Here is an 18,766-nt window from a genome sequence, read left to right as displayed (position 1 = left end):
CCAATCATTTGGGGCGACTAGAGATCGTATAGCTCATCCAGTTCGTCGTATGCCCTCACAGCGTGGCTTAGCAGTGGAATGTGAGTTCTCAAAGGGGGATCAGGGGAGATTATAATTGTTATATAGCTTATAGAGATCATCTAGAACACATAAAGATCTTAAAATGGTTGTGGATCGTAGTCTTATAATGATCTGGAACATGAGGGGTCTTCCATGTTCTTCAGGTTCTACAAAAGAATTCATCTTGAATCTGATGAAAGCTGATCAAAGAAAATCTTGGTCTGGAAATGATTCTTAGTCTTAGAACCAGTAAAATTATAGATCTTCTTTAAATATGATCGTTTTCCAGTGAAACTATTAGAGACTTCTTTCTTTTTTATACTCTCTTTCCCAAAATGCACTCAAAAGGCGCGTAATACCCTCTCTGTTTTTTCTTTTTTCACAGCTAGCACTCTCCCAGTGAGTGTCGCGGCACGTGATTTTGGATAGAATAAAAGAGAGATTAATAGAGTTTTCCCTTGGAATTCATGTCCTTACCTCCACTAAACTCGATAGAAATGTGACTTTTCGGTTCTTCTTGAGCCTCATGTTGCTGTTGGTGTTATTGCTGTTCAGGATCGATGGCTCCACCGATGGATGAATGCTGAATGTGGAATTGTGGCACAAAGTGTTGTGGCTGCCGTTATTCGGTTGCGATTTGAACAGATGGCCAGCTTTGAAGCCGTTGAACAGTTCGTTGAGGTTGTGGGGGAAGGAAAACTGTGCAACGGACGACGAAGAGTGGTCGGGTCCTCCGGTGGCAATGGCGGTGGCTTGCGGGGGCAACGCTGGTGGTGGCAGCATAAACTTCGTGGCAGATAGATCTGTTTTACAAATCGCCAATTCCATATTGTGAAGGCATCTGAAAAGGGGAAAACGGAAAAAGGGAAAATTAGTAAACAAATCAATGCAAAAGGAAAAGCGGAAAATGAGTGCCACAAATGGGTGGTGGCAATTATCGCACAATTATCAAACCATTTAGCAGTCATTTTTATTGGACCTCGTTTACACCTCCTGTTCGCACCTTTGACTCGTGCCTGTCTCTGTCTCTCTCTCTTTGTTGATTCAACAAATTATGACACTTTTGCAACATCAAAGGCCGCCTCCCATTGAGGTGCACACAGAGAGCCACAACAAAAGGCACCGCCCATGGACACACTTTTGTCCGATATTTAAACAGCATCCATCCATGGCATGGCCTACGAGTATACGAATGTTCTATGGGTTTTAAGGCGGTTTCCCCCAAAGGGTTTTTCAATATATATACATATATTTCTAATGGGTTCTCCTCTTTAGAGTTCTCAAATATTTACTCGGGCCTAACAGCGGATGATTATGATGTTGTTTGGGGATTTGGGACCTCATTCAAACACCAAAAAACATCAAAAATTACTTTGAAGTACGACAAAGACAGACAGAGAGAGAGATCAAGCAGATAGACAGACAGGAGAGATCTTCTTTTCGTTTTTTAGCCGATATATTCCATGTGTTCGGGTCTTAGGCTAAACAGATTTCACCCTTCAGCTTCTTATCCGCTCTGTGGTTTCTGTGGATCTGTTTCTATGATTTTCAATAGAACTTCTAGCTATTTTTAGGGTTCTTCAACTAAAAAATAGTTAGGAAAATCTTTAAAAATATGGAGAGCGCAAATTGTTCAGGAAGAGTGCTTGCGCGCTCTTTGAGTACTTTCTGAGAACAATCAAACCCACCCTTAACTGCTAAGCCACACTGGGGCAGCAATAGAAATAGCAAGCGAGCGAGAGAGCCCTTTAAAACCCACCCTTTGATACTAAGCTACACTGGGAGAGAGAAAGAAAGCGAAAAGCAAGCTCATCTCCTAAGTCCCACATTCCTTTCCCTTCTCTTTGTGTACTCCTTCTTCCAGTATTCATCATCCCGCAACATGGAAACAAATTTCAACCCAAATCCAAATCCAAAAAAGAATAATAAATTCTTAGGGAATTTTTTATCAAACGGAAGTGCCAGAGCAGAGATAAGCCAGACCGAGAACGAAGAGAAGAAATCTCCAAAGCACAAATGAGGGTTCGGATTCGGGTTCCTATGAGGGTTCCTCACTCCCATTGCCCCATCAAGTCCATCTTGAGTGATCCGTCCCCAGCAAGTAGGATAAAGAATTCAGAGGCTCTGTTTCGATTTCTTACACTCCCATCACGCTCCATCAGCAAGTATCAGGGTTTTAAGGGGCCTCCTTTGCCAGCAAGTAGGGTCTCTGGTTTTCATTACTGATGCTGGATGCTGATTCTAGACTATAAATAAATGTAAGCCACGGTTGCCCGTTGCCCGAGATAAATCCCAGTAAATTACGCATTAGCAATTACGAGCGTATTTACATTAAATACAAGTACGCCTTGCGACTGATAAAAACATTTTAGTGATAAACAATACGAAAGAAAAGAGTAATACCCAAAACGGGGGCACAAGACAAGCGATAAAATCCAAGTGGATTCTGAAGTGAGCAACGTTTTGAAGTCCAGAAAACAGTTCAAGAACTAATAAGGTGTTGATCTAAGGAATTTATATTCTTCTTGTACTGCTCTGCCGCCTTTCTCTACCCCTCTTCCAGTGTGGCTTAGCGGTTAGCGATAAAAGTGGATTCTGAAGTGAGCAACGTTTTGTAGTCTAGATCTATGGCATTTATATTCTTCTTATACTCTCTACCGCCTTTCTCTATCCCTCTTCCAGTGTGGCTTAGCACTTAGCGTTAAAATCCAAGTGGATTCCGATGTGAGCAACGTTTTGTAGTCTAGAAAACAGTTCAAGAACTAATGAGGTGTTGATTTTTATTATTTCGATTTTTTATTCTTCATTCACTGCCTTCCAATGTTTATAATATTCGCTACTAAAAATTATCCCAAATGTTTTATTTATTATGGAAAATGTGAATGCAGACCTATTAAAATATCATTTGTTTATGGGAAAATAATAATAAAAGTTTGAAAAAAAACAAACTCTTTAAATGTAAGCATTTTTTAATGAGGTTCTGATTGACTGAATACTTAAGTAGAACCATTAGGTTTAATGTATTTTGGGTTTTATTTAAAATTTGATTGGATCTAATATACAAAGTTTTCAGGGGTAATAATATGATGTCCAGAAAGTTTATGGATTTTTCATCTAATGTTTATCTAAGTTCATCTAATCGGGATGCCAAATACAATAAATATTCGTAAATACAAGATCCAATGAGTATATAGTTTGTATAAGAGTTAAGAAAACATTTATTGAAGAAGATTACTAATCAATATTTATTCTTTACGCCTTGGATCGTCATGATTAATGCATGTATGCGTAAAACTTAGACGTTTTAACGAAGGATGATCGGGTTCCAAGCAAACACAATACAATAATAATAATAATGCATCACGAGGAAGACCAAAATACTACAAGGAGTTCTTGGGTTAGGGATTTTGATTATTATATACATATGATTAATATTCGTTCTTTAAAAACTGTTCGCTAAGAAACATTCCAATTAAACCTTCTTATCCCCTTTTGTATGCACAATTTAGAGAAGAAACTTCAGATCAGGAATTGAATAGAATTGAAGGTAATAGTACATCAGCCTCAACAGCATCATTAAATATTCGTAAACCTTGAGGGAAAAACTTTACCCAAATCTACACAGACACATCTAGAATACGACTATATATAGCTATCAGCTGAGTATCTCTTACTTCAAAGAGAGTATCTGAGCATATGCCAGGCAAGTGGTCGGCTAATTAGATACGGTATGCAAATACAAGGAGTGGGAGGGGAAAAACTGTCGCATCGGTGACGATTTCGTTCAAGTTTTCGTCTCGCCTTCGCTTTCTCCCTTGCTCTCCTTCGTCATCTGTGTTTTTGTTTTTGTCACAGTTATCTAGTGGCCTTATCTGGAGTTATCTACATATACACACACACATGCATATGTAAATCGCCCCTTGAAATACCGCCATATTCGCGCTCTGGATCTGAAAACTGTAAGAAAAATAAAAACAAAGAAAGAGCTCTGCATGGGATATGCTGGAAGCTGAAAATACCCTTTAAACGGGATAGACGCAAATCAGATTTGATTTTTAGGGAATTTCTTATATGCGGTTTTATCTAAACCTTCTCTCTCTCTCTCTCCCAGTGTGACTTCGCAATGGAGGGTACTTTCCTATCGAAATTTCATGCAGATATAGGACTTCGATTATAATGAAATTTGATTATGTTGTGGAGAAATTTATAAGAATTCGATAGCTTGAGTTTTTTTTTAATATTTATAAAAGAAAACAAAAGTTATTCTCTCTTGAAAAAAATTTCTGAAAGATTTTTCTTTTAAATAAATTATGCAAACAAAACTAATATTCCTCAAGAGTATTTTACTGTAGGGTATTCGAAAATGAAAAACCGTTGCATAAATTTCTGTTTTTGTTTTTTTTTTGTGTTTGCGAAATCAATTTTTGATTTGATTTGCTGATTTTCTGTGCCCAAAGCAGCGGCTGCTTGGGTGGAAAGGAGATCTCAACCGAAAGACACACATATCATACGATATATCCGCGATTTACAGTCGTATGCCCATTCAGAATCAAGTGAATGTGCACTGAAAAAACGAATTTAAGTTAATCAACATTTAAATGGATAATAAAATACAAAAATCAACAACAACCGAGTGCAACAGAGTGCCGCAAAGCCTTCTCATTCTGCGATCATTGATTGAACAATGTAGAACACACAGATCATACGAATTCAAGCAAAATATATGTCGTACCCATAGATACGGTATTACTTGTGTGTTGGGGTTCGTTATATATAGATGGGGGTATTGCATTTTGTGGCTTTTGGTTTTTGGTAAAAATACTAAATGCAATTTTTCACACACCCAAAAATATCTAATTTATTGACGCATTAAAGTGCTCTGGCCTGGCCGCAAAAGATAATTGGCATCATTTTTGGCACCACAAATTGATTTCTGGTTTCAGATCAGAGAAAATACTAGAGCCTTAAGGGGTATTTAAGGGATGGATTTTATGGGGTATTTAGAGCTTTTTTCTTGGGAAATTCTTCAGGAATAGAGGAAACTTTATCCTCTTCAAATCTTTAAGCTCTAATTTGGGTAATTTATTACCCACGTCATGCAGTAGCACCCCTCGGTAAAAGCTTGGGCTAGAGAATCTCTCTGCCTTTCTAGAGAGAATCTCTCTCTTGGTCCTAGAAACCTCGTCTCAAGTGCCACACAGAAATTATAAAACGTATGTTAAGTAAATGCATTTTATAATCAATAATTTCAACCATGAAGATCAGTGGGCTCCCATAATTGAGGTCTTTTTACCCCTTGCCCCTCGCTCTCTGTCTTTGCCTTTCTGTGTTGAAGAAAGGTCTTTGAAGACCAGTTTCAAGATCCTTTTTCCATAAATATCCAACAGATACAATTACAGTTCAGTGCACAGTTCGTTCGTTGCCCCATGCCACGTTTTGATGATGCTAAAAGTATCAACCTGCTACTGCTGCTGCAGACAGTCTCGAGAGGAGAGAGATCACAGATTGATCCCAAGACAAGATACAGACACACACACACAGACTGTGCACACAGACAGAGATCTTCTTTAGGGGCAACACATGTGCGCGCAGGCGCAAACACAGGCAGGTCCCCGGTCTCGTCTTAAAAGCAAGGATCATCATTCGTTTAAGAGCCCTTTTTCAGCAGACATTGGAAAAGAAAACAAAAAGAACAGCAACTAAATATGTATTCTACCGTTACGTACACATCAAGAAAAATTGCACCCCTATTTGTGTGTGCAGCAAAAGGGAGGACTGTGTGTGCGGTGTGCACCATATCGAAAGATCATATTCGTTTACAATCTGTTCCTCCTTCAAGCAGATGCTGTGCACCAGACGCAGACACATACAGAGATACAGCCAGGGACCCGCCGCCAGAGATACAGATACACGTCTCACTGGGAGAGAGTTCTTCCATATTTGATTTTTGCTCTTTTTTCCAGAGAAAACATATGTTCCCCCCTTCGTATGCTCCGATTTTCATGTTGTTTCTCTTTCTCTTCCAGGTGTTTTTTTTTTCTTTTTTGTGTGTTATCTACTCTGTGTCGTCTGGGTGTTGGCGATAAGGTTTTTTTTTGCGCGGTTCTGTTGTTAAGATATAATATAGTTTCACCTTTCGACTCTCTTTTTGAAGCTGAAAATCGAACTAGCACTGAATGCATATGTACCCCCCAAATCGCAATCAAAAAATACTTTTTATTTGAGGATTTGGTAGCGAAAAATCGAAGACATTTGTGCCATATTTTTGATGAAGGTTTTTTCCATTATCTATCGCTTTTTTGGGGGGTGCAGGAGGAGTGGAACTAGGACTTCGCCTATTGATAAGAATAATTTGTTTAAAAATTCACAACAGAATGAGGAATTTGCTTGGAAATTTGGTTCTCTAAACGATAAGAAAATAGAGAGGGGGAATCGTATATTATTACTGTAGAATAAATGAAACCCCAAGGTTAATCTTTATCGAAAGCTGGTTTTATTTATGGGAATGTCTGGGAGAGTACTTTCCCCAAAAATAAATTCAATAAATATCGTAAAAGTGGAATGTGGGAGGTACTTTTTCTAAAACAAACCAAAAGTGAGTTCCTATGAACCTTGAGAACCCTGTTTCGTTTCACTAATCCGGAGATTCATTCGTAGACCTAAGCTAAGATCAGTGTAATTATAGATTCCCGCAGGAATAACCCAATTATCCCATAACCCTTGACCCTTAGCCCTTGTTAGATCTTTCCGAAACGAAACTCTTGATGCATTCGCTTCCCAAATGATAATCCCAGACGAGTATCACTTTGATGATATATTTGTTCACACATTGGGGTTTGGGTGATTGGGAGGGAGAGAGGGGTAACCTTTCTCGTTGCAGATCAATGGCCAAGAAAAAAAGCAATCAAAAATGGGTTCGGTTCGGGGCCGGAAACTGTAAGAGGAACACAGTAGTAATTTGGATCGTTGGTTCCCACCACAAGGGTTGTGGAAGTGCACACAGATACACACTTACACTGTCACTCACTCTCTCTCTCTTGGCCATGAGTATCGGAATCAGTGGCAACAACCAATTCAAATTCTGTGGCAAGCAACGAGTTTTATAGGCAGCACAATCCTGGACTGAATCGAGCGGATAGTTAAGATCGCGCAGGGAAACCAGTTTTCCCCTAGATTCCGATTCCGATTCATTCAAGAAAACAGGCAACAGGCAGCACACACACACACACATTCACAAGCACACACTCGAAAAGGGTTTACAGGGGGACTACTGTTTTTCAACACTTTACACTCACCGGCGGTGGGGGGTTAATAAAATAGCGCCGGGTATAGACAAACGCCCCTCAAAAATGTGGTAGAAGGTTGAATTTCGTGTGGTTCGGTTCTATTCTTTGCCTCTGGTTATCCGCTTCGCCGTGGTGTTCGTTCACTCTTTTTATTAGGGTATCTTTAAATTAATTACAGCTTCAAATTAGGCGCATAATCTTGATCGAAGCAGGATAGCTATCTCTCTTTCTCTTTCGGTATACGTGAGTGTCTCTGGAGGGGATCAGCAGGTTGATTAGGGCCCGTAAACGCGAAACCGTGGTTACAGACAGAGAGGGGAAGAGCGCCGACAGATTACGTGCCTGAAACAAAGCGAACGAAAGGAAACACACACACAAGAAACAGCCAAGAGCCTCGGATTTAGTTCGGGCTTTAGTTCGGCTTATAAGAAGGAACGTTGGATGTCGATGTCGATGTCGATGCCGATGCCGACGGATCAGAGGAGTGCGACCCACGCACACATAGAAAATCACACGCGAAACACACAAACACACTCGCTCGCGATTGATTTATTTTTAAGCGCTTTTTGTGGTTTTTTGGTAGATTTTGTTTTGCTCAACCGATCTTGCGGCAGGGGTTTGTTTGTAAAAACTTTTTATCTGTATTTTGTGACAGATATTCTATATATTTTTTCTGGTTTTCTATTGCACTTTCAGAAGAATCACTCGCGAGTCGCGATCGCTGTATGTTTTTGTTTTTCGAACACCTTAACCGTTATTACCGACCGAAGCAAAAGAGAAAAATTGAGTGCGAAGCAGCAGGCAGCAACAGGCCAGCAATATCAGCCGCAACAGCGGCAGCGACGCCGACGCGTTTCTCGGGCACAAGTGAGCGGCAGAGAAGAGAGCAAAACGCAGAGAGAGAGAGAGATAAAGAGAGAAAAGGCAAGAAGAAGAAGCGACGCAACAACTGCGCCCCAGACTTAGGCTGGTCACTCTTTCCCCCCACTGATAACGACAGAATATAACAAAACGAAACGAAAATCGAGAGTATTTTGCACTGTGGACATGTGTGTGTGTGTCGTTACGTAGGAGTGTATGCATGTTCCGATTTGGCAAATCAACTTTTGTCAAACGCACAGCAACAACAAAATCAAGGAGAGCAGAACAAACGCGTGGGAGACTGAGAGAGCGGCTATTTTCTACACTGACACACACACACACACAGGCACACTCTTGGGCGCAGCATGAGTAAAAAGAAAATCAGAAAAATCAGAATTACATATTTAGGCAACAAAAACAAATGCAATATGCGGCGGCGACAAATGCAAAAGCAAAAACAAAATCTGCGTGGTCAGAACTGTGTGTAAGTGCAAAAATATATACATACAAACCGATTTATGAGCGTGCGTGTGTGAGTGGGCAATCATTTTTAGCAAGCATTGGCACAGTGGTCGCAGGACAGTAAAGTAGTGGAGACAAATTAGATGAAGTGGGAAAAAAGCCTTGAAAATAGTTCATTGTACATATTGTATACTAGATCTATTTAAATTTCCGTAACCACCAACGACAACCACTGTGCATTGGAAAGAGAGTCTTTGCCCAGAACTGGGACTCTACTGCCGCACACAGAAACAGGTTTATGTGTATGCACACATAGAGATACAAAAACAACACCAAAATAAGAGCCTGTGTTTTATTTTTTATATTCTGGCAACGCATTTCGCATAAATTACACACACACGAGCATAAATACATGCATATGCAGGGGCGGCACAACCAGCTGCACCCATAAGAGAAAAAGGGCAATAAGATTCGAAGTGATCCCTCGGACCGGGGGCAGAGGCAGCCTAGCATAACGATACACACGTGCAACAAATATGGGGTTGCAGCGACGAGATTGTCAACTTCTCCTGTAATTAAATTGCTGCACAGGGGACGTATCCACCGGTGAACGAGACAAGTGCAGGGCGCACATAGCGAGAGCGGATTTCGAGAGAGCATGCGCAGCAGCGCGCTCTCTCTCTCTCTCTTTGCTGCCACTGCAGTTTTACTACTCGTGTAGGTGAGCCGGATTTTATGAATGAATGCGCTGGTGTGTGTAGTGTGATTTCGGCGAGGTAGTAAAAACTGGAATGGAAAATGAAAATTATAAAGAACTGCAGCGCACACACATGTCCAACAGAAGAACTAACTCAAGTGGTCAGCATGTGGGCCAGGTGCTTGGACATATTCGAAAGTACTAAACATAAACTGCAAATAAATCAATTACCATGAAATGTAAAATCTATTTTTAAATTGAGCACAATCGATTGTGTTGAGGCGCACAATGGTCGTTCGATAAGTGCAAGCCGATAAATACAATACCAACAATTTTAGTATTAATCCCAAACGCACTAGTGCTTTTTTGTCTATTTGGCGCGCACTCGGCTCTTTTCGCTCTCTTTGAATCGGGTATGAATCGGTAGCAACACTGAGTCTCCATCCAACATGAGCAACATTCTGAAACCCTAGGGAAAAGAATATTATAGAATTGCGGAAATTTTTGTCATCCCAGGCTCTAAATAATGCAGAAACTAGTCAGTCTTAGTTTTAAACGATATTTTGCAATTAGGGGTCTTTTTTCAGAGACCAAGAATGAGTTTCGGGATCAAGATATACAGGAATCTAGTCAAAAACAGTATTTTCAAATTAAATTAACGAAATAGGGTATACAAATGACCATACTCCGGTTGATGAGCAACAAGTCTTCAAATGCCAACAACACTGCGCGTTTTTTTTTTAACTTTTTTGTTTAAACCTTGTTTTTGTGAAAATACCAATAAGAGTACTGAAGAGTAGTCAATCTTGTAGAAAATTTATTCATCAACGGCATAAAACTATGTGGGCAGAGCTGAGGGTTTTAGTAAATCAGCATTATTAAACGGAATATCAAAATTGAGCAATAGGAACGATTAGTCTCTTACCTTTTTTTTAAAATGGACTTCTCCAATGAGGACTTTTACGTCTGACCAGGAAGACTGGATGGCATCTAACTAAGTCGTCCCTCCGTCCACATAGACTGTGGTCTCTCAGGAGACGATGGCGGTGGCCAAGGCCAAGCTGAGCTACGAGCCCGTGGAGCTGGATCCCGGAGACATGTGCCGCATGGCCGTAACAGGAGCTGGCCAACCACTCCGTGTCGGATGCTGTGGCAACGTACGAGCTCTACAACCCCAACCAAGGACAACTAAGGACTGAATTGAAGCATTTAAACACACATATAATTTCTATAATCGGTGGCGAATACATATGTTATTCAAATACATATTAATAATACATCAAATACACGCTATATACAAACACACTACGAAGAGTATACATATATCGCTCAAGCCCCCCAGCTAAAAGTGTATAACCCTTCGAATTTTCGTTGAAATTACTGAAATCCTCTCAGTTTTCGTACATTATTTCTAATCCAATAAAATGGGTATTTGTATTGTGTTTCGTGTAAAAAATTGGCATGGGCCAAGTCTTTTGTTTGTCTTTCTGGTTTCGTTTGTGGTAGTATGTGCTATATAGTATATAGTCTACCAACCTGAATGTACGTATAGCTGTTTGCGTTCATAAGCAAGGTGCCTGAAAGTCTTCTACACTAATTCTAAGCTAATTGTAAGCCAGGGCCTAATTACAAATACTTGCGTCAAGCGCATGGGCATTTCCATTGTGGCGTCAAGCCACGTTCGTATGACAAAATGTTACAAATAAGAGTCCAATTTCAAAAAAGTTATATTCCTTTTTAAGTAGCCATAAATCCAGCAACAAAATGAGAACAATCGAACGTAGGGTTTTAAAGAAATAAACCAAAAACAGAAGTGGTTTTGGAGCTTGGGTTAGACAAATTTGAAGACTCTAAGAATTGGTTAGGACTAGCCTTTACATTACATATGAAGCATAGAGGTACAATTTCCAAGGAATAAAATATAAAAACCTTTCCTTTTTTTTGTATTTAAACCTACAAGCCTTACGTTACGAAATTTCGAGGTAATAAAAGTTAAAAAATATACCGTTGCCCGTTTTTTAGTTGGTTGAATATTTAACAGAGACTTTGTGGAATAAATTTGATCAAATATCCTCTTTCTTATAAGAAATAATACAACGTGAAAAATTACAAAATAAAATAAAAAATTAACTTTTGCCTATTTTTATAGGTTTTTCACATTAAAGTTAATGAAATCATATGTCAATTGGTTAAATTTGTTGACTGTCAATAATTTATAAAATAATATCTGTACAGAACTATATGAAAATGAGATTTTAATGGCTTGGTGGACCTTTTCGTCCTTGGGAAATGCCTATACTTGCCTCTCAAAATCTACGTCTACTTTACGATTATGGGTGAATTTTCGATTTCAGTTAGCTTTAAGTTAGACACAAAAAAATGGAACTCCTACTACAGCATATGGTGCCATACCAATCACAAATACATGTTTTATGTCCTAATTCATCCAAGTATATGGAAAACGTTTTTGTCTCTGCTTTCTACTGTGATGTCGTCATATGTCATATCAATGGAAGTGAAGTGCCTCGTACAACAAGTAGAACAATTAGAACAAACTATCATAAATATATATCACTTGCACTAATACATTAATAGGTGTAGAACTTGTGAACTACTGAGTTATTGTCCCGCTTATAGGGCTATCAATTTGGTTTTGCACTTCTCGGCATCCCACAGTTCCAGCAGATGATCGCGCGAGTTGGGGCCGCGCTCTGGCGGAGAGTTCTCGGCCGACAGGGTAGTGGGCGAGAGAACGCCAGACTGCAGAGAGATAAGAAGAGAAAAGTGTCAGCGGATCAGAGATCTAGTGATCGAAACGGACTTACCTTTGTGGCTATCTTGCGGGGATCCAGGTTGAGACCAATGTTCTTGGCCAGCTTCGAGAGTGGACTGGTTAGCTGCTTCAATTTGTTGGCCTCTGAGTGGGTCGCCGGCAGGGCCAACGGCAGGCTAAGATCCCTGGCCCCGGCACTAGAAACGCGTCACACAAACACAATATTATCTTTTGCGAATAGAGTTTATTTTGAGCGCTTTTTGAGGGCAGTCAGAGCAGAGCCCCAAGGTATGCGGTTGTGTATGGAGCAGGCACAAATATTTCCATTTTTGTACAGTAATACATGCTAGTCTTAGGCATACGTATATGTAGTATTTAGAACGTATAGAGGGTTTAAAGTAATACTTTGAGTTGAATAATGTAATAAAAATTGCTGTCGATTTACATAAACACATTACAAAAAAATATCTACTACACCCAGAGAAAAAAGACCTGATCAATTAGTTATGAAAGTAGATAAAATAAATAAAACACTAATTTAAATATATATGCTATTTTTCTCTGAGTGTACGAGGAGATTATATTGGCTAGTTAACAACATACAAAACAATAAAAAAACGAGATTACAAATCACGCAGCTCAAATCAAGAAAGAAACATCTACTGCTGGCATAAATGTTAATTGTAGAATACCGACCTGGACAGCGGCTTGGCCTCCTCCGCCGCCTCGAACGCTTCGTGCGCCTCCACACAGATCTGGGGATTGGGCGTGAGTGGTCGTATGTGCGGTGCATTCTCAAGCAGGCCGGTGGGCAGACTGACATGATCCGTGACCGAGGTGATGGAAATGGTGAGCACATCCTCGGCCGTCTTGCACATGCTGTCCTTCTGCTCCAGCTGTCGCACTTCGTCCGACGATTCCCCCTTCTGATTGCCCATAACAATGCCCACCGATGGCAAGAACGCGTTCTCATTGTAGTTGCCCTTGTCCAGGGCTATCTCCACGTCGGAGTCCACCTCGGGCTCGTATAGACTGTTGTCGTGGTCTTCCGTGTCCGTGCTGCTGCTGGTGCTCGTGGCCCGTTGCTTGCCGCCTAGCGTGAACACTGCCTTTTCCGCCGCCTCCTGGCCAGGTTCGATTTGAGGATGGATTGCGGCTGCCATATGCTGTTGCTGGGTGTGGCTTGAGGGCTTCTTGAAGGTCTGACCCAATTTCGAGAACTGACCGGCCACATTGGACAGAGCCTTGGAGCTGATTTGCACCAGCTGAGATTCAGACAGGTTCCGCGGCATCCCACCCTTGGGCACATCCAGCATGGGTACTTTGCTCTTCCGCCGCTGGAGCACGCCGCCCGTGACGAAGTGGACGTCCGTATTGCCGGCATTGTCCAAGGCGATGCGAAACATCTCCACAATGGAGCTTAGAGACTCGGCCAGCTCCTCCTGCGTCTTGATCACGTACGCCATGTTGTTGAAGAAGCGCAGATTGGCCGAGCGGAACATGTGGAAGTAGCCCTCCTGTTCGTCCACGCTGTAGTTCAGACGCAAGCAGAGGTGGGCCGGGGCCGGTCCCTGAAACATTTTCGTTTGATGATGCATGCCCAGCTCTATGACGCGCAGCTGTTGCAGCTGCACCTTCTCGAAGCGCACAATTTTGTCCAGATGCGAGTCGTACTCGGCCACAATGTAGCAGTCGTCGGTAAGCAGCAATATGGAGTCCACCTCGGTTTCGCTGGCATCCCCAGAGCTGCGAAAAAACAAACAGAATCATTCGATTGGAATTAATCGTGGGGGGTAAATTCCACCCACCTTGGATCTGCATCGATTAGACCCCAGGCACCAACGGGATACTGAGCAGAGCCCAGCAGCAGGCGGCGACAGTCCTCCACAAGCATTTTGGCATGTTCGGCATTCTCTGTGGCATCAATTTCATCGGGTGCTGCTTGACCGCCCAGCGCACTCAGCGATTCCGCGGAGACCTGGTTGCCCAGCATCAGATCTATGGTGGCCTGCCGATAAGAGTCCTTAAAGCGGGCCAAATAGTAGCTAAAAGATACAACAACAAAAATAGGTTAATAGTGCTCCAAAGACATGGCGAGATGATAAATAAAGAGGCGGATGCGAAGATGATGGAAAGTGATGACATTATAAATGGGAAGAACAGAAATACCTTTTGCGAAATAAGAAACAGGGATATCGTAACAATTGGAGCAACTAATAAAAACAGTAACTGTCTGACTTCTTTAGCTTGGCCATCGACTCCATCTTCGGATTCGGATTCTGATTGTGATGGCCTCTGATATTCGCACCTGGTTGTGACGATGGATTCGAGCAACCTCAGCTCGGGTCCCAGCACGCCCACACCATAATAACCCCTGATGGGTGCTCGCGTCTCGGGCTTGAGTATCTGCAGTATCGTGCCCAGGACTTCATCCTCCTGCAGCTCATCGGCCTGCCTCAAGTGGCCCAGCATCAGATCGATGATGCACTGGCGAAACGAGTCCGCAAAGTTTTGTATGAAAAAGCTACGAAGGAATAGTTTTGGGCACGGCATTAGCTATGGGTATATTCATTAAAAACAGTGGTACCCTTCCAGACAGAACCTTGGCAGGGTTTCGGTATATATGTATGTTATATATTTGTTTAGTTAGGATATGGGGGAAAAAAGCATGCAGCATTAGTAAATCTGATCGATGAATATGCGGCTGGTTTCTTGGTCTTTCAGACAGTTTGAATTATTTTTTAATTTCAATTTGATTGATTGCCGCAAATGGGCAAAGGATTTGTTATGATGGCCAAGCGTTAATTTCAATTTCAATTCGCATCAAAACACACGCAAATGCTTAATTGGGGATCAAGTTCAAGTTCAAAATGGGGTAATGAGTGGCTGGTGTAATGGGAAAAAGGTAAAGGCAGCAAAAGAGTACAAAAAAAATAATGCTATCGTTTGAGCACGAGTATAGTACGCACCGATTGGCCGAGTTCATGCCGTCCTTCATCATGCCGCTGATTTTACGCTCCCCAGTCCGTGTGTAGTCACCCTGCGGAGCATATCACAAATACATTTAAATGGATATCTTTTTCGATTTATGGATCTTCACCTTCAGGGCATTGGTGCCGGCATACTGTCTGCTTATGATGTCGCCATTGTTTGCCCACAGCACCATGAACGGGGACTTGAGCTGCTCGGGTATGGGCGTGTACGGCGGCGAGATACCCAGTTTGACAAGCTGCGACTCCAGCACCGCCTTGCCAATGGCTGTTTGCACCACATTGGTGCGATCCAAGCAATCCATGCAGTTCACACGAAAGACTGACTTCTGATTGCAGATCATGCCGCGCTGATCGCGCCAGTGGAAGCCCATGGCGCCTGCCTCGGGGCCGATGGCATCAATCAGCGCCGAGACATTCTCGAAGCGCATGCCGCGGCTGCCACACAAACAAAAAACAAGCGGTTAAGCGATCAGCTGCATGGCACACGAGCATATCTTACCAGTAGTCGTGAAAGTCGAAGGTCACATAGATCATCAGCTCGTTGTTGTATTTAATCACATGATCGGCATAGGCGTCTCCAATGAGCTTCTCCTTGCCACTTTGCTCCACCAGATTGACGATGCAGACACGGCCATAGGTCTCCAGCTCTTTGGTGAAATGCAGCTCAAAGGCTTGCTGGGTTTCGGCCACACCACGATCAAGACGTGCCGGTGGCCGGTACTTGTAGCCGGGCTGGCTCCAATAGATCGGCACGGAACCGCGCACCTGCGTAAACGACAATTGATGGTGGCGGAAGGAGAGTATTTGCTCGGTCTCCACATAATTGGCACAGTTTCCTTTCTCATCGACGCCCCGTCGCTTGTAGCTGTATGGAATATACATCAGTCATGAACGCTTGAATGATTGAATGGTTATTACCGTGTTCCCGCCCGATGACGTGAGCGTCGCGACACCAAGGCCAGTGTGAAACACTCATTGCCAATGACACACGGCTCCACCTGCACAAATCCCTGAATGATGGGCAGTATCCATGTTTTATCCTGAAGGAAACGAAAAGTCCTTTGAAACTCATTGCGCTATAAACATTGGACTTGTCTTACATTCATTTTGAGTATGTCCTGGATCATGTGCATGTTCCAGAAGAACCTCTCGTCCGGCTGCGGTTGGCTCTCCTCCATTTTGGCCTCATGCCGCTGCAGATTGTTGGTTATATCGCAATCGAAACTGAAGTAGAAACTGTCCGTGTCATCGAAGATCTTGTGCAGCTCCTCGGTGATCCGTCGCTCGATGTGCTTCGGCTCCCGTATGCCCACAGAGGACTTGACCTGCTTGGTGGCCATATTGGCCGCCTGCTGTGTGGTGTTCTTGATGGTGTTCCCAGCACTCTTGACAGCGCCCCAGGTTTTATTCATGCCTACGAAGAGCTTGGTGCTCTTCGAGGAGCCGCCGCCGCTGCCGCCGCCGCCACCAGCACCCGAGGAAACGCTTGCATTGTTATTCTGCGCCGCTGCGGAGGCGCTGCTGTGAGTGGGCGTGGACTGGTTGCTTCTGCAATTAGTTATTAAATATTGTGTGATAAATGTGGATGGGATGTCACTTACTTGGCATGCTTGGTGCAGTTGGGCAAGTCAGTGTCTGGCTCCTCGGCACTCAGTATGCAAATGGACTTGATCTTATACACCAAATGCGGTGGATAGAGCACGCCCACGGCAGTCGCCTCCTTGACCACGACCAAGTGCGGATCGTAGACATTCGGCAGCGAGATGACGCCCACAATTCCATGCGTTACTCCAATGCATTCAATGTCATCCACAGAGCTGAGATCCCATCCTACAACGTGGAAAGGAATGGCGTTTGAGTGCCAACAATCAGTAAAATCGAATTGTCGCTGTCTAATGGCAATGACCGCTTTATGCTTGTTAGCTTTTATTGGTATTTGATTAGCTGTGGGCCACGTTTACGCCCCCTTTGTGTGCGACAATCTACAGTTACTGTTACTGGTCACTGGAGGCAAGAATCATATGCACAGTAAACACAAATAACTAATAACGAGGCAAGGACAAAGTCAATATGCCCACCCAAGGAACTGCCCGAGTGGTTGGGACTGCACGTAAGTACGTGTTTGCGTGCTTCCACGGGCCTGCCCTGCTCATTACTGGAACACGCAACCGAACACTTTTGCAGCCACGAAAAGAAAGTGGGTGGGAAAGTGCACTTTGCGGGCCACCCACATGGAAATCCTTGGGCATCCGACGGCTCTGCTCTCCATGGCAGGGCTCTACAAATTGCCTACATGCCCTTTAAAGTGTTACGCTCTTCTATCTTATCATACGGCTAAGGTTTATCTGGTTTTTAGAGGGAGATATGGCCGGTTACTGTCTGAATAAAACCAAATTTGGTTGAAAACATTTTGCGGTAGCCAAAAAATCAATAGCAAAAGATAGTTGGGGACTACTAAATAATAAATTATGTCAAGACAGCCACATTTCGTCGTCGTGCCGACAAAACATTTTCGGGAAAAAGCGAAAACTGAAGCGTTGACCTTGACAAAGATTTATGGGTTGTATGTTCTAGAGACAAAGGAACGGGGATAGGATAGGGAATAGTAGGGTAGGGGATCCAAGAACCCATAGACACGCCTTGCAACAGCAGTTCTGGGAAGTGTAATCAAAACGGGAATTAAATGCAACACGCGCGACAGAGTTGCGTGCCAGAGAAATGGATCCAAACTGTAATTACGGGACAATAAACAAGCAATTAGCGGGAAGAGTCCTGTTTACGGCACACTTTTTAAAGGGTATTAACAGAGACTGTCAATAAAAAGGCACTGGCTGCGGTTGGGCGGAAAAGTGGGTGGAAAAACCTTCACAGCCAACAAGTCTGATGGAGATTGTGAAGAAATTTATTTATAGAAGGCAGTGAGCGGATGATAAATATACTGCGTTAGAAGCTGCGGCCCCATTAACGCCAAATACGAGATAAAAGCATCGCATATAGATATGTAGGAGATTTATACTATATTCGGATTACAGGAAACGTTTGCGTGTTTAATCATCCACTCAAACATTGAGTCACTTAGAGCCACAAGCAGAGGCGACTATGAATCCTAGAGACAGCCCCCACCGCAGCCTTGACATTGACTAAAATCTAGAGCATTGCATTCTTCTCAACGACAAATCAAATGCACCGCGAAGCTTCACTGCTGATTCAACACAATTTATGCGTCGGCCCGTCACCATTATAAAGTTTATGTGGCTTTCCATTGGTTCATTAATAAGTATTAATGAAACAATGGATGCGTAATTTGTACAATGAACATTTATTATTACCCGCTTTGATTGCAAACTCCGACGTCTTGCGATTCCACCACAAACTCTTGTCGCGCTTCACGAATATGTAGTGAGACTCCGTCTGAAACACCTCCATGCTTGGCCGAGTATTTTGCTATTTTATTTGTGACATTATTTTTCCACTTAATTGTTTACGAAATACGACCAGTGTTGCCGCGCACTTATGGATCAAATATACCTCAGAAATATACCAAAATATACCGTCTCACTTTTTACATATTTCGATGAAAAACGAGCTTAGCCCACTTAAGCCCCCTTTATTTAAACAGAATAAAAGCTTGAGC

At 42.6% G+C, this 18,766-nt stretch overlaps 2 protein-coding genes across 4 annotated transcripts in view; both read right to left on the bottom strand.

Moving 5' to 3' along the window:
- LOC108155886 (ETS-like protein pointed) overlaps window positions 1-8,147 on the bottom strand; it is a 69,853-nt gene extending 61,706 nt beyond the window's left edge. Inside the window, exons 1-2 of the mRNA XM_017287023.2 lie at window positions 7,356-8,147; window positions 538-901 (exon numbers count right to left, since the gene is read on the bottom strand). Of these exons, the coding sequence (XP_017142512.1) occupies window positions 538-888 (351 nt within the window). The 5' untranslated portion in view covers window positions 889-901; window positions 7,356-8,147. The remainder of the gene's footprint in view (window positions 1-537; window positions 902-7,355) is intronic.
- Window positions 8,148-10,566: 2,419 nt separating this feature from the next.
- LOC108156336 (phosphatidylinositide phosphatase SAC2) lies at window positions 10,567-18,657 on the bottom strand. Of its 3 annotated transcripts, XM_017287733.2 has the most exons (12): window positions 18,462-18,657; window positions 16,734-16,962; window positions 16,233-16,680; window positions 16,051-16,172; window positions 15,632-15,997; window positions 15,240-15,567; window positions 15,109-15,179; window positions 14,448-14,663; window positions 13,948-14,184; window positions 12,836-13,885; window positions 12,192-12,336; window positions 10,567-12,126 (listed from the first exon to the last, which is right to left on the bottom strand). In XM_017287733.2, exons 1-12 carry the CDS (start codon window positions 18,556-18,558, stop codon window positions 11,998-12,000), a joined length of 3,438 nt encoding a protein of 1,145 aa, XP_017143222.1. In that variant the 5' UTR covers window positions 18,559-18,657; the 3' UTR covers window positions 10,567-11,997. The 3 variants fall into 3 exon arrangements, with proteins under 3 accessions (XP_017143222.1, XP_017143220.1, XP_017143221.1); XM_017287731.1 differs by lacking the exon at window positions 14,448-14,663 and having other exon boundaries at window positions 18,462-18,558; XM_017287732.1 differs by lacking the exons at window positions 10,567-12,126; window positions 12,192-12,336; window positions 12,836-13,885 and having other exon boundaries at window positions 14,136-14,184; window positions 14,309-14,663; window positions 18,462-18,558.
- Window positions 18,658-18,766: the final 109 nt, after the last annotated feature.

Source organism: Drosophila miranda, chromosome 2 (genome assembly GCF_003369915.1).
Source record: "Drosophila miranda strain MSH22 chromosome 2, D.miranda_PacBio2.1, whole genome shotgun sequence".
Classification (NCBI taxonomy): domain Eukaryota; kingdom Metazoa; phylum Arthropoda; class Insecta; order Diptera; family Drosophilidae; genus Drosophila; species Drosophila miranda.
The sequence above is the reverse complement of the archived record's forward strand: the minus strand, read 5'-3'. Positions and strand labels throughout refer to the sequence as shown.